Here is a 13746-nt window from a genome sequence, read left to right as displayed (position 1 = left end):
CAAATAAAAATATTGTCATTTAGAGCATTTATTTGCAGAAAATGACAACTGGTCATTTTCTGCAGTGTTATCATACCTCGAATAATGCAAAGAAAATAAGTTCATCTTCATTTTTAAACAACACAATACTAATGTTTTAACTTAGGAAGAGTTCAGAAATCAATATTTGGTGGAATAACCCTGATTTTCAAGCACAGCTTTCATGCGTCTTGGTATACTCTCCATCAGTCTTTCACACTGATGTTGGGTGACTTTATGCCACTCCTGGCGCAAAAATTCAAGCAGCTCGGCTTTGAATCAAGCCAAGTACAAGGTTGTCCTGGAAGAAAACTTGCTTCCTTCTGCTCTGACAATGTTCCCCAACTCTGAGGATTGGTTTTTCCAGCAGGACAATGCTCCATGCCACACAGCCAGGTCAATCAAGGTGTGGATGGAGGACCACCAGATCAAGACCCTGTCATGGCCAGCCCAATCTCCAGACCTGAACCCCATTGAAAACCTCTGGAATGTGATCAAGAGGAAGATGGATGGTCACAAGCCATCAAACAAAGCCGAGCTGCTTGAATTTTTGCGCCAGGAGTGGCATAAAGTCACCCAACATCAGTGTGAAAGACTGATGGAGAGCATGCCAAGACGCATGAAAGCTGTGCTTGAAAATCAGGGTTATTCCACCAAATATTGATTTCTGAACTCTTCCTAAGTTAAAACATTAGTATTGTGTTGTTTAAAAATGAAGATGAACTTATTTTCTTTGCATTATTCGAGGTCTGACAACACTGCATCTTTTTTGTTGTTTTGACCAGTTGTCATTTTCTGCAAATAAATGCTCTAAATGACAATATTTTTATTTGGAATTTGGGAGAAATGTTGTCAGTAGTTTATAGAATAAAACAAAAATGTTCATTTTACCCAAACACATACCTATAAATAGTAAAACCAGAGAAACTGATAATTTTGCAGTGGTCTCTTAATTTTTTCCAGAGCTGTATGTTAATATAAACAGATGTGAAGCTGCAGCTCCTCATAGGGATCAGAGAGAAGGGCACTTAACTTTAATGATTGACTGCCATTCATTTCATGTGTTCAGTGTACCGTTTATTGTCCTGCTATATAGTTCAGCAACACAAGCCACATTTCTAAAAACCTTTTAACCAATACTTAACAATTACATCTTAAAGGTCTTATGACTATGACAATGGGTACCTGGATCAAGATTTTCTACCAGTGACTACCTCTACTTTATTTAACCCTACAAATATGTAGTCAGGACCTCAAATGGAAATTGGAATCAGTGTGGTGTTCTAAGCACAGGATGACATTTCTACACACGATAAGAGGTACTGGAATTCTGGCAAATACTTCTCTGTGATTGGTTCATTTCTGATATGTGATTTATAATATTAAATGGAAGCCAATGTGAATATGAGATCATTCCCAAACACTGCAGAAGGATGTCAAAGGGGTGGTACCTGTCATCATGAACCGTGATGATTTCTCCTTCTTTAATTGTGAGTTCATATTCGTCCTCAGCATCATAGTCATAGAGGGCACGGACTTTGAAAGAGGTTTTGCCCCTATGCAAGGGTGCTGGAGGAGGAAGCAAGTGTGGCAGACAAATAGAGGGTGGTGAAGGAGGAGGAGGAGGAGAAGTGAAGCGTGGCTGAGTCTCTGACTGCTGCTGACATTCCTGCTGAATAGCTGCAAATGGGGGCGACAGGAGAGAGTAAACGACAGGCAGATTAACTGAAGACAATTCAATTCATTCATCCTTATCGTCAGGTTGAATGCAACCTACTAGTAAACCGAAGAAGGCCATATAAAGCAAAGTGAGAGATTAGAAGGCGGAACACAAACAGCACAGTCTTGTAACTGCGGCTCCTGACTATAGAGGTATAAAGGGGAGCATTTTATTATACGTTAATAAGTGGTGTGTAGGGTGTCTCTTATTGTGTAAGATGTTATCTCTTGTGGTTTGGGCGAGAGGACCATGAAGCTAAGCAATGACTGTGTTCAACCTGTGTCACCACCGGGAGTCTCTTCATGTTTCTTTTCTTTATCATTATTTATTTATTTCTCAGCAGACGCCCTTATTATTATTATTATTATTATTATTATTATTATTATTTATTTCTTAGCAGATGCCCTTATCCAGGGCGACTTACAATTGTTACAACATATCACATTATACATTATTTCACATTATACAGATATCACATTATTTTTACATACAATTACCCATTTATACAGTTGGGTTTTTACTGGAGCAATCTAGGTAAAGTACCTTACTCAAGGGTACAGCAGCAGTGTCCCCCACCTGGGACTGAACCCACGACCCTCCGGTCAAAAGTCCAGAGCCCTAACCACTACTCCACACTGCTGCCCTAGACCTTTACCTGCGGCTCTAGACACTGCAAAACAACAAGATTACTGTCATTCCGTCAGGAAACTCATGCAATAGATTATTTATTAAAGCTTAGGCTAGACAACATTACTAGATCATACATTATTATTATTTGTTTATTTAGCAGACGTCTTTATCCAAGGCGATTTACAGAGACTAGGGTGTGTGAGCTATGCATCAGCTGCAGAGTCACTTACAACTACGTCTCACCCGAAAGACGGAGCACAAGGAGGTTAAGTGACTTGCTCAGGGTCACATAATGAGTCAGTGGCTGAGGTGGGATTTGAACCGGGGACCTCCTGATTACAAGCCCTTTTCTTTAACCACTGGACCATATTTTACTCTACGTTCTTTGTAATTGTTTCTTAGAGAAATGTAAAATGGGGTTGCAATTTTCAATGTATTACACTTTTTTTTTAACTGTATCTTATTATGTTTAGGGTCTATTTGACCCAACACTGGTTTCCACTGACTTTAGATATTGAGTGCGAGATCTACACACTCAGCGACATTGTAAGTGTAGCTGCTGCTGATCGGCTTCAATGGGGAAGTGACTCATTGTTATGCTTTAGTGTCACACACTTTCTGCAATGATCAGAGCTAGTCAGATACTCAAATTTTTGTTAATCTTCTCACCTGGTTGGGTTCCTGGGTTGAGGTCGGTTGTAACAAAGTTAGCAGGAATTGTTCCAACTCCTCTCCGAGTCTGTCCCAACCACCAATCTGGGTCACTGAACGAGGAAAGAAGATTTATAATTCGTGTTACCATCTGCTATTCATTCATCACAGTTTTGCTTTTGTATTCAAATCTTTCTTTTAATACAAAACTGTATCAGTGTGCTTAGCAATTTAACAGCAGAGTAATTTATTAGGTTGTGTTAGCACTGTTTAAAAATAAAATCATCAATCAAAATGATGGATTATTTGTTTAACAATTTTATTATATGTTTATAATTCATATTCTGTTGAACTTTTTATTGTTGTTATACTTTGCGATTGTCCTTTTATTATTTTCCAGGACCCCCTTGTAAACGAGGCCTCGGTTGGTAAATCTCCTGGTAAATAAATAACTCTGAAACATGGTGCATGAACATGACAGTTTTGAGCACAGCAGACACCATGAGACTGATCAATGAAATACGTTTTCTTTCTCGCTGAATTTCAACGACAGTAGCAGAACCATTTACAATAAGGGTTAAGACACATTAGTTTTACTCTGAAGCCAATGGGAATACGACATCAAATACCAATAGTATAGAACGAGGTGCAATGTCAGCACCTGTCATCGTGAACAGTGATGATTTCTCCTTCTTCAAACGTGAGATCATCTTCATCCCCAGCATTAAAATCCCAGATTGCACGGACCTTGAAGGAGTCTTTATTATGGGATAGATGAGTAAATGACAGGCATGTTAACTGGAGGGAATTCCATTTTATTACGGGATAGATGAGCAAATGACATGCATGAATTAATTCAATTCATTCATCCTTGTCAATAGGTCTAAAGTAACATTCTGTAATAATAAATAACATAAAGGGCTAGAACGTTTTGTATTAAAATGAAATCCTGTTTTTCTATCAAACGTACAACGTGTGCTATTGTAACTCTCCCTAAGTCTTTGCTTTGGTATTTTACAGGAAATGAGGACAATGTCCAATATTTGCTGTCGAATTAAGGCAAGCCAAAATAAAAAAAAGCTGGCACTTGCGCGGATTGATTTTCAGTTGGATTCACTGTTGATGTTGTGACGTTCCGGCGAGCATCTACCGTCTGACAGAAGCCCGCTAGATCTGGAAGCTGATGGTACTGAACCGTTTTCTAATTTAAGTTATGACTCGAGATTCTGGTGAAATCCCTAGTTTCGCTCTCGTGGTTTATGGTGTCACCAGAACCCCTCGATGCGATTATAATCTTGTAATACACCTCAGTCTTTCTATTATTCTGTAAGTTAATGCAGATTTGCAGTTTCTGTGAGTGCATTCCCTGGGATTTAATACAGGGCATGGCAGCTTCCTTCAACTATTCATTTATTAGCCACCTTACAAGCAATAACACTCCCAAGGTTCATTGGCTGCTTGCATATTATACACACACACACACACACACACACACACACACACACACACACACCTCGGGTAATGACTGCACACCCTGTCAAAGGTTATTGCTTATACAAAATGAACTGCCATACAAAAAAGGAAGTCAATGCAATAACGTCTGTCTAACTTGCATTACACAAAGATTCAGACACTGGAATACATATATAGTAATCCTCTCACCTGTGTTTATGTTTGTTACGTAGTTCGAAGGGATCTTTCCAGCTCCTCTGTGGTTTTCGCCATACAACCAGCCTCCGTCACTGCTTGAGCAAAGGGGAGATTCATTTTAGTGTCCGGAAGAATAACAGGTGGAAGGTATGTCAGCCCAAAAACCCAATGTTTTTCCTTTCTGACTGGGAGCAGAGGAAAATGGAGTCGTGAATCTGAAGCCAGGGGCTCAAGACTACATTTACCAGCATGCATTGCGCTGGGCTATTGAGACTGGCAACACCTGTGCTGACCGAGTTAACTGGGTGTAAATTGATTGTTACTAGGATTGCCAAGTGTATATAAGCAGGTCAGAACGTTTGGTCTGGTGTCTGCGTTAAAGTTAAGGTTAAGGTCTGAAGGAAGTCTGTGTGGTCAGACCTGAAAAGGGATTGTGACACTTGTGTTACCGGTAAACAGCGTAGCTGTCCGGTTGTAGGTAAAATCTGAGAAAAGTTTAATTTAGTACTCCTGGAAGGAGTTAGGCTTTTGTTTGTTTGTTTGTATGTTTGGTTTTGTGTTTAAAATAAATATACAGACAGTGTTAAAGGTCCCGAAGCATAGCTAAAATATAACCTTGCAATCTTTACGTGTAAAAAATACATTGTTGTACTGTACATGTTCCTACGTCATGAGGGCAGCTTCATTTAAAAACCAAAACAAACCAGTGTACCGTAACCAAATCTGACAGCTATAGATGTCACAATTTTCCTCCCCATCAGAAACTGTTACCCCTGTAGAAAAATATGGTAATACATTCTGACGGGTCGTGTTGTGGTGTCAGAAATTGCTACCCTTGTTTATGCAATGGAAAAGACAGAATACAGTATTGATTACTAGTCTTTTAAATAGTTGTTTTACAAAAAGCAGAAGAAATGCCATTAACACATTACTTTACGATTAGGAATAGACACTGCTGCCCATGTGAAGGGGAACAGGGAAGATGTGCCCGTGTTTGAGAAATAGTCAACAGTAATAATTGTATCCATTTGTACTTAATACCAATAAATCTAAATGATTTAGGTAGGGAGATTTTTTTGACACAGTAAGAGGAAGAGAAGTAAAACAGTGGCGAGCATGCTCAGGGCAGATAGAAGTAAAAAGTGATATGAAGCAAAAAATGACAGTGGTACTCAACACTGGCCCTCGAGATCCGTTCCAGTCCTTGTCTTTGTTCCAACCAGGTCCTAAATTAGTTAACTGCCTCTTAACAGCTTCAACGAACTACATTAGAACCTGCTTGGAGTAAAAACCTGGACTGGATTGGATCTTGAAGGCCAGAGTTGAGTACCACTGGTCTACAGCAAGCACAGAACAAGAGAGAAAAAATAATACATTCAAAATTACAACCCGGACCTTCAACCAAACAGTGACGAGAACTCAGAAACAATGAAGGTGGGACCAGTGACAGAAGAATTTATAAGGAGACGATTTTGAAAGAGCAAGAAACTACAAGGTAAAAAACACCTGGTGATACAAACCTCACATTCAAGGTAGAAACACAAGAATTTCACCAGATACCTGAAACATACCCGGACAAACACCTTTCAAACTTAATCTGGTCAGTAAAAAAAAGAACAATGGGGAAGACTTTGAACAATGTCTGTGTTCTGAATGTATTATTGTACGGTGCTTGTGGTAGGGAGAGCAATAATGGCAGTGGTTTGTTTTAAATGTTATTCACTTTTGTGTGCTTTAAGAAACATAGAATATATAAAATAACTTAAGAAAATATTATCATCACACAATAATACAGGTCTCCATTGGTTTCAGCTGGTAATTATTATTATTATTATTATTATTATTATTATTATTATTATTATTATTATTATTATTATTAGGCAGACCTTTATCTAAGGTGACTTACGGGTGTCAAAGGGCAGTACACGGTTACAATGCAAGATTAATATTTAAATACAGTGTAGTTTACATTAAGTGCAAATAACACTACTGAAATATGAACTAGGAAGCAACAAGTCAGGATTAATGCTCAAGTGGCAAAACCAACTCGAGACATAATTATAGGAGGCTGTGTGGTCCAGTGGTTAAAGAAACAGGCTTGTAAACAGGAGGTCCCCGGTTCAAATCCCACCTCAGCCACTGACTCATTGTGTGACCCTGACCAAGTCACTTCACCTCCTTGTGCTCCGTCTTTCGGGTGAGACGTAATTGTAAGTGACTCTGCAGCTGATGCATAGTTCACACACCCTAGTCTCTGTAAGTCGCCTTGGATAAAGGCGTCTGCTAAATAATAATAATAATATTGTGTGATAATATATTCTGACCCATGCATGATTCTATTGATACTGTAGAAGCTGGAATGGTACCTACAAGTCTTGATGAACAATGAGGATGTCTCCTTCTTTAAATGAGAGTTCATCATCGTTCGCAGCGTCATTGTCACAGAGAGCCAGGACCTTTCGACAGCCTTTCTGTGGGTCTGGAGCCCCGGCAAGCTGGGGAGTCTCTTCCCGCTGCTGTTTCAGTGAAGACAGCCGGGTAGCTGCAATCGGAGGGATGCATGTACTTCACATCGTTCATCTTTATCTAACCTGTTAGTAAACTGCAGGCTTAAACGGGTTATACCATTTATTATTATGAGAAAAAACTTATACAAAATACAGTAGAGGCTCAGGGTTACGAACGCCTAGAGAATGGAGGTTGTTTGAAGTCTGAAAAGTCTGTACCTCAAAATGGGTTTTCAGTGGTTTTAATAAATGTGAATACCTGCTATCTACACCCTCAATCTGGAGAATAATACAAGGATACAGCACAGTAATACAATAATATTGTTACAGTTCTAAAGTCTTTTAAATGGTACTATAAATGGAGAAAGGCTACATTTAAGTTAAGGCTGAAATCGCAACTGTAGCAAAAACACAGATTTAACGTCCAGGAAAACATGGGTTAACATAGAGCTTGTTGGGTTAAAACAACAAAAAATCAGTGCCTTGTATAAAATTAAAACTTTCCCAGTAAAATTGCCCGTACTCGCTTTGAAATCTGCCTCAACTGTCTGGATACATTTGTTGGTACAGTAATTGTGCCTTCCCCATGACCAGCATGCCGAATATAGGAGCTCCTATCTGGTTGCATTGCACGCATGGTTGAGTGATTTCATACTTCTGGCTGAAAGTAGGGTGTGGGGCAGAGCGGTCAGTTCGAAAGTTTAATGTTCATAACTCTGAGGTTCTACTGTATATATTACTGTGTCAGGGTAGCCAATAGTCAGGCAGTCAATGTAAAAGTTTAATTTCAAAATAAATAAGCACAAAACACTTTCAGCTAGAGGTCATTCCTGTGAACAGTGTCAGGAATAGAGTCAAATCTTACCTTCTGGACGCCCTCCCCTCTTCCCAGGTACCAGGGTGAACACTTCTGCTTCATTATTACACTTTACAATTTTTTTTACTATGGGAAACTTTTTTAAGGGTTTGTTTAACCTGTTTTTTTTTTTATATGCTTTACCAGACCTCTCTGTGCTTTACAATGCTTCCCTATGCTTTACCAGACCTCTCTGTGCTTTACAATGCTTCCCTATACTTTACCAGACCTCTCTGTGTCTTACAATGCTTCCATATACTTTACCAGACCTCTCTGTTCTTTACAATGCTTCCCTATGCTTTACCAGAACTCTCTGTGCTTTACAATGCTTTCCTATGCTTTACCAGACCTCTCTGTGCTTTACAATGCTTTCCTATGCTTTACCAGACCTCTCTGTGCTTTACAATGCTTCCCTATGCTTTACCAGACCTCTCTGTGCTTTACAATGCTTCCCTATGCTTTACCAGACCTCTCTGTACTTTACAGTGCTTCCCTATGCTCTACCACACCTCTCTGTGCTTTACAATGCTTCCCTATGCTTTACCAGACCTCTCTGTGCTTTACAATGCTTCCCTATGCTTTACCAGACCTCTGTGTGCTTTACAATGCTTCCCTATGCTTTACCAGACCTCTCTGTTCTCTACAATGCTTCCCTCTGCTTTACCATACCTCTGTGTGTTTTACAATGCTTGCCTATGCTTTAGCTTTCACTGGGCTTTATTACATGTTGCTGTGCTTTTACATGGGAAACTTTCATTAGGGTTGCACTACGTCTAGAGAAAATGAAGCTCAGATAAAACATTTATCTATGAAAGGACAAGGAATCTTGAACAATTGCGGAAGAAAGTCTTTACTGTAGCTTAAGTTTTACAACCGATATCTAGAATTTTAGAAATCTAAAATAATTGTAAAGAACTTGGTAACAGAGTTATCCTGTAAGTGGCAGTAATTAAATAAATATAGACATTCAACAGACCAAATCGTCTGTCCAAGATACAACGCCAGGAGTAACAGAAATGTGTTTCATGCCAACCTGTTCTGGTTATGTTCACCAGTTCCTCCTTGCAGATGTCCTCAATGAGGTGTTTAAGTCCAGACACAGCCTGGTTGGCAATGCTGGCAGGAGTCTCTGTATTCACAGTCAAGCTGGAGAGGTCTTTAAGATCTGGAGGTTCAGGGAGAATCTGGACTTCCTGTAACAAGGAAGAGAGAAAAGGAATCATCAGTAAATGATGAGTAAATATCACTCATGTTTTCTGTGGTTGGATAGTGAGTTGTTGTGTGGGGGGGGGGGGGGAATAGACACCATGTTCAAACTGCACCTTACAGATCCTTATAAAAGTTTAGCACAGTATTTTGCACTGTATTTTTGCAGTTTCCTCATGTTTTTTTCATAGTTATACTTAGCACAGGGATGTAAAATCATCAGGAATTGAGCCACTATACTGTGCTACAGCAGCTCCTACTGGCCAGGAGACTGGTAAGCTTCAGGGCAGACCTTTGTCCTCCAGGGGCTGGTAGCTCCGATGCAAAGACCGGATTGGCTGTGTGCTCAGATCAGAGCACACACACGGTCCTCGGATTGGCTGTGTGCTGGGATCAGAGCCCACGCACTGGCCTCGGATTGGCTGTGTGCTGGGATCAGAGCCCACGCACGGGCCTCGGGTTGGCTGTGTGCTGGGATCAGAGCCAACGCACGGGCCTCGGATTGGCTGTGTGCTGGGATCAGAGCCCACGCACGGGCCTCGGATTGGCTGTGTGCTGGGATCAGAGCCCACGCACGGGCCTTCAATTCCCCTGTGCTGGTGGGAGTTGCTGAGGTGCGAAATTAGGAAGAAAAATGGGGTGCAATAAAATAACTTTAGAGTGTAGTTTACACCCAACGTCCTCCTGGATGCACTCGCATCACCTCAAACTCAACCTCTCTAAATCTGACCTCCTTTTCTTTCCCTCCTCCTCCCCCTCCTCTGATCTCTCTCTATCTCTGTTCCTCTGGAATCTACCACACTCTCTCCCTCTTCCTCAGCTAAGAACCTTGGAGTCACGCTGGACCCCTGCCTCTCTTATTCCCAGCACATCTCCACTCTGGCACGCACTTGCCGATTCTTCCTGAGCAACATCCGAAGAATCCGACCCTTCCTCACCAACTATGCTACCCAGCTCCTGGTCCAGGCCCTGGTACTCTCCCGCCTAGACTACTGCAACTCCCTCCTGGCTGGCCTCCCTGCGTCCGCCACCCGTCCGCTCCAGCTCATCCAGAACTCTGCTGCCCGCCTGGTGTTCTCTCTGCCTCGCTTCGCCCACGCTACTCCACTACTCCGCTCGCTCCACTGGCTCTCGATCACCGCTCGCATCCAGTTCAAGACTCTTGTACTAGCCTACAGATGCCTTGATCAGACTGCACCCAGCTACCTCCAGACCCTCATCTCTCCCTACATCCCCACTCGACCTCTCCGCTCCGCCTGCACTAGAAGACTGGCTCTACCTCCTCTACGCTCCCCTGCCTCCAGAGCCCGCTCCTTCTCCACCCTAGCTCCGCAGTGGTGGAATGACCTTCCTACAGAAGTCAGGACTGCCCAGTCCCTGACCACATTCCGGCGCCTCCTTAAGACTCACCTCTTCAAACAGCACCTGTAGAACTCCTCTGTTTGTATCATGGGACACTATCACCCTTCATTTAAATGTGCTTTATTTTGCTCTTATCTGCCCCCTATTTTACTGCATTTAATCCTGTACTTCAGAATACTGTAATCTGCCAAGTGTTTAACCTGTAGTACTTTGTATTTAATCACATCCTGATGTAACTATCACTATTTAATCATATCCTGATGTAATTATCACTATTATCTGCTGTATTATTGAATTGTGGTTTGTCACACTTGTACTTTGCTTGAACAAAAGTTATTGTATTTCTTGCTCTTATTGTATTACTTGTATTGTAACACTTGAAATGTATTTGCTTACGATTGTAAGTCGCCCTGGATAAGGGCGTCTGCTAAGAAATAAATAATAATAATAATAATTGTAGATCGCATCAGCAGCAAGCATGCTCAAATTAAAAGAGTCAAATGAGGCTGTTCAATGGAAACTACCTTTAGTTCATTTAAAAAAATCAGGAGATAAAGTTGCTAAGAAACCAAACCTCACTGCGCCACACCCCTGTAGTTCAAACACTGACGTTTCTCTCCTTCATGTTTCCAGGTGTCCGGTGACTGCCTCTTATCAGGTTGAGTGTATTTCTTGTGCACTCTTTGCTGTGTCAGTCATAAAAAGAGTGCAAGAGAAAGTACACTCTCAACTTGATTACAGGCAGCCGAACACTTAGAAACATTAAATCTAAATAAAAAACACATGAAAATCTGACATTGACATACTTAATCTGTTAATATTTAAAACGTTTTGAATTCTTTGTTATTGACATTCTGACTGCGAGATCTACACTCTCAGTGACAGTGTAAGTGTAGTTATTGCTAATATGTTCCAATGGGGGATGTGACTCAAATCATAAGAAATGGTTCCCACCCATACCTGCTTGTCAGCTCTCTCCTTCTCAGCTGAGACTGTATCATGGCCCCTGTGTTTCTCTTCAGTGCACAGCCAGCAAATAGAAGTCCCATCAGTCCGGCAGTAGACCTCCAAAACCCGTTGGTGCTCCTTGCAGAGTTTCTGCTCCAAATTTCCAGTGGCATTGACCAGTCTGTGCCTCTTTAATGGAGTAACCTCATAGTGTGGCTTGACGTGTGTTTCACAGTAAGATGCCAGGCACGTCAAACAGGATTTCACAGCTTTGAACTTTCTCCCAGTGCAGAAATCACACGGCACATCTCCAGGTCCAGCATAGCTTTCTCCTGAACTGCTCCCCTTGGCTTGTCTGAAGTTCTCTGAGATTTCAGCCAAGACTCTGTTAATGCTGAGATCAGGTCTCCTGTAATACTTCCTCTTACAGAGCGGGCATTGGATACTATCACTCTGATCCCAACAGCATCCGATACACTCTGTGCAGAAGTTGTGTCCACAGGGAGTGGAGACCGGGCTGGTGAAAATATCCAGACATATAGAACAGATGATCTGCTCTTCGGAGAGCTGACCAGGGGAAGCAGCTGCTGCCATTTCAGAGAAGGAAATACAACTAAAATAAAAAAACAAAACTAAGTTGGACCTTGATATTGAGCAGCATAAAGGAAAGCCCCATCTATTCAGAGATTAGTTAATTAGTTAAGAGGCTGCTGTGGCCACTGACTGTGTATGAGGTTTCCTTGACAACAGTAGAGAAGCTGGAAGCTTTAATCAGTTCATACATCCGGAAATGGTTGGGAGTTCCACGCTGCCTCAGCAGAGTGGGACTTTATGGTAAAGGAATACTGCAGCTCCCAGTCTCCGCTCTAACTGAGGAGTTTAAGTGTGCCAAGGTCTGACTGGAAATGACATAAGTAGAGTCACGCGACAAATGCGTAAGGGAGACAGCACCTGTGTTGAAAACTGGAAGAAAGTGGGCAGCAAAGGCTGCCCTTCAAATCGGGGATATCATGGGGCAAGTTCAGCATGGAAGAGGGGGTCTTGGTCTCAGTTCAGCTCCTCCTGCATGGCACAAGGCAGCCCCAGCTCAATGGAGGAAACTGGTAGTCAACGAGGTGCAAAAGCAGGAGGAGAGGATGAGGTGCGTAAAGGCCGTTTCCCAGGCCAAGCAGGGAGAATAGATGAGATGGGAGAGTGTGGAACTGGCAAGACATATGGTCAATGGAAAAGAGCAGGATCAGTTTCCACATCAGGTCAACATATGATGTTCTCCCATCACCACAAAACCTAAACCTCTGGGTAGGAGAGGATCCCTCATGTCCTTTGTGTTCATCACCTGCAACATTAAGGCACATTGTGACAGGATGTAAGGTGGCTCTTAGCCAAGGACGGTTTACTTGGCGCCACGACCATGTGCTGTGATGTTAGGCCTTAGCATTGGAAGACAAGCGTAACATGACCAATAACTTGCCACCAGTTAAATCAAAACATTACACAAAAGACAACATTTCTCCACCCAGGAGAGCAACCACCAAGAAAAGGTGTTAAAACCAATCCTCGCCCAGGACAACTGGAAGCTGCGAGAGACTGGAAAATGCTGGCAGATGTTGGTCAACGGCTTATTTTTCCACCTGAGATTGCCACCACTAACCTTCAACTAGATATTGTCTTGTGGTCTGGATCAGCACGCCTTGTTCACCTGGTAGAGTTAACAGTGCCATGGGAGGATGCTGTAGATGAGGCGTATGAGAGGAAGAAACTGCGGTATACTCAACTAGCTGCTGAAGCGGAACAGTGAGAATGGAGAGTCCGGGTTTACCCAGTGCAGGTGGGTTGTCGAGGATTTGTGGCACACTCTACAACCCGGTTTCTCAGAGATGTCGGATTCAGTGGCCAAAAGTTGCGTCGCACAGTGAAGAACTTATCTGAAGCAGCAGAGAGGAGCAGCAACTGGTTGTGGTTGAGACGGAAAGATTCAGGTTGGTGGATCTCAAGCACAATAGAAAGAAAGAAACGCTGATGTACAGGTAAGTAAGCTGGGCTGAGTTGAGTGGGGGACGGAGGGGGGTGATGCTGGGATGCCAGAATCACCGTTGAGCCCTCTTGAGGTGTCGTGGTCTAGTCGACGAAACACCGAGGATGGAAGGTGCCCACTTGAAGACCCCAGAGATGTACCCTACTTAGCTCAATCCAGATGG

The 13746-nt window shown here is 42.2% G+C and overlaps 1 protein-coding gene across 1 annotated transcript in view; it reads right to left on the bottom strand.

Moving 5' to 3' along the window:
* The window catches only part of LOC117433159 (uncharacterized), a 31324-nt gene extending 19723 nt beyond the window's left edge, over positions 1–11601 (bottom strand). Inside the window, exons 1-8 of the mRNA XM_059016100.1 lie at positions 11561–11601; positions 9643–9847; positions 9066–9225; positions 7040–7211; positions 4682–4761; positions 3681–3777; positions 3038–3132; positions 1470–1698 (exon numbers count right to left, since the gene is read on the bottom strand). Of these exons, the coding sequence (XP_058872083.1) occupies positions 1470–1698; positions 3038–3132; positions 3681–3777; positions 4682–4761; positions 7040–7211; positions 9066–9225; positions 9643–9847; positions 11561–11601 (1079 nt within the window). The remainder of the gene's footprint in view (positions 1–1469; positions 1699–3037; positions 3133–3680; positions 3778–4681; positions 4762–7039; positions 7212–9065; positions 9226–9642; positions 9848–11560) is intronic.
* Between the last annotated feature and the right edge of the window lie 2145 nt (positions 11602–13746).

The sequence above is a fragment of the Acipenser ruthenus genome, chromosome 52 (genome assembly GCF_902713425.1).
Source record: "Acipenser ruthenus chromosome 52, fAciRut3.2 maternal haplotype, whole genome shotgun sequence".
Classification (NCBI taxonomy): Eukaryota; Metazoa; Chordata; class Actinopteri; order Acipenseriformes; family Acipenseridae; genus Acipenser; species Acipenser ruthenus.
The sequence above is the reverse complement of the archived record's forward strand: the minus strand, read 5'-3'. Positions and strand labels throughout refer to the sequence as shown.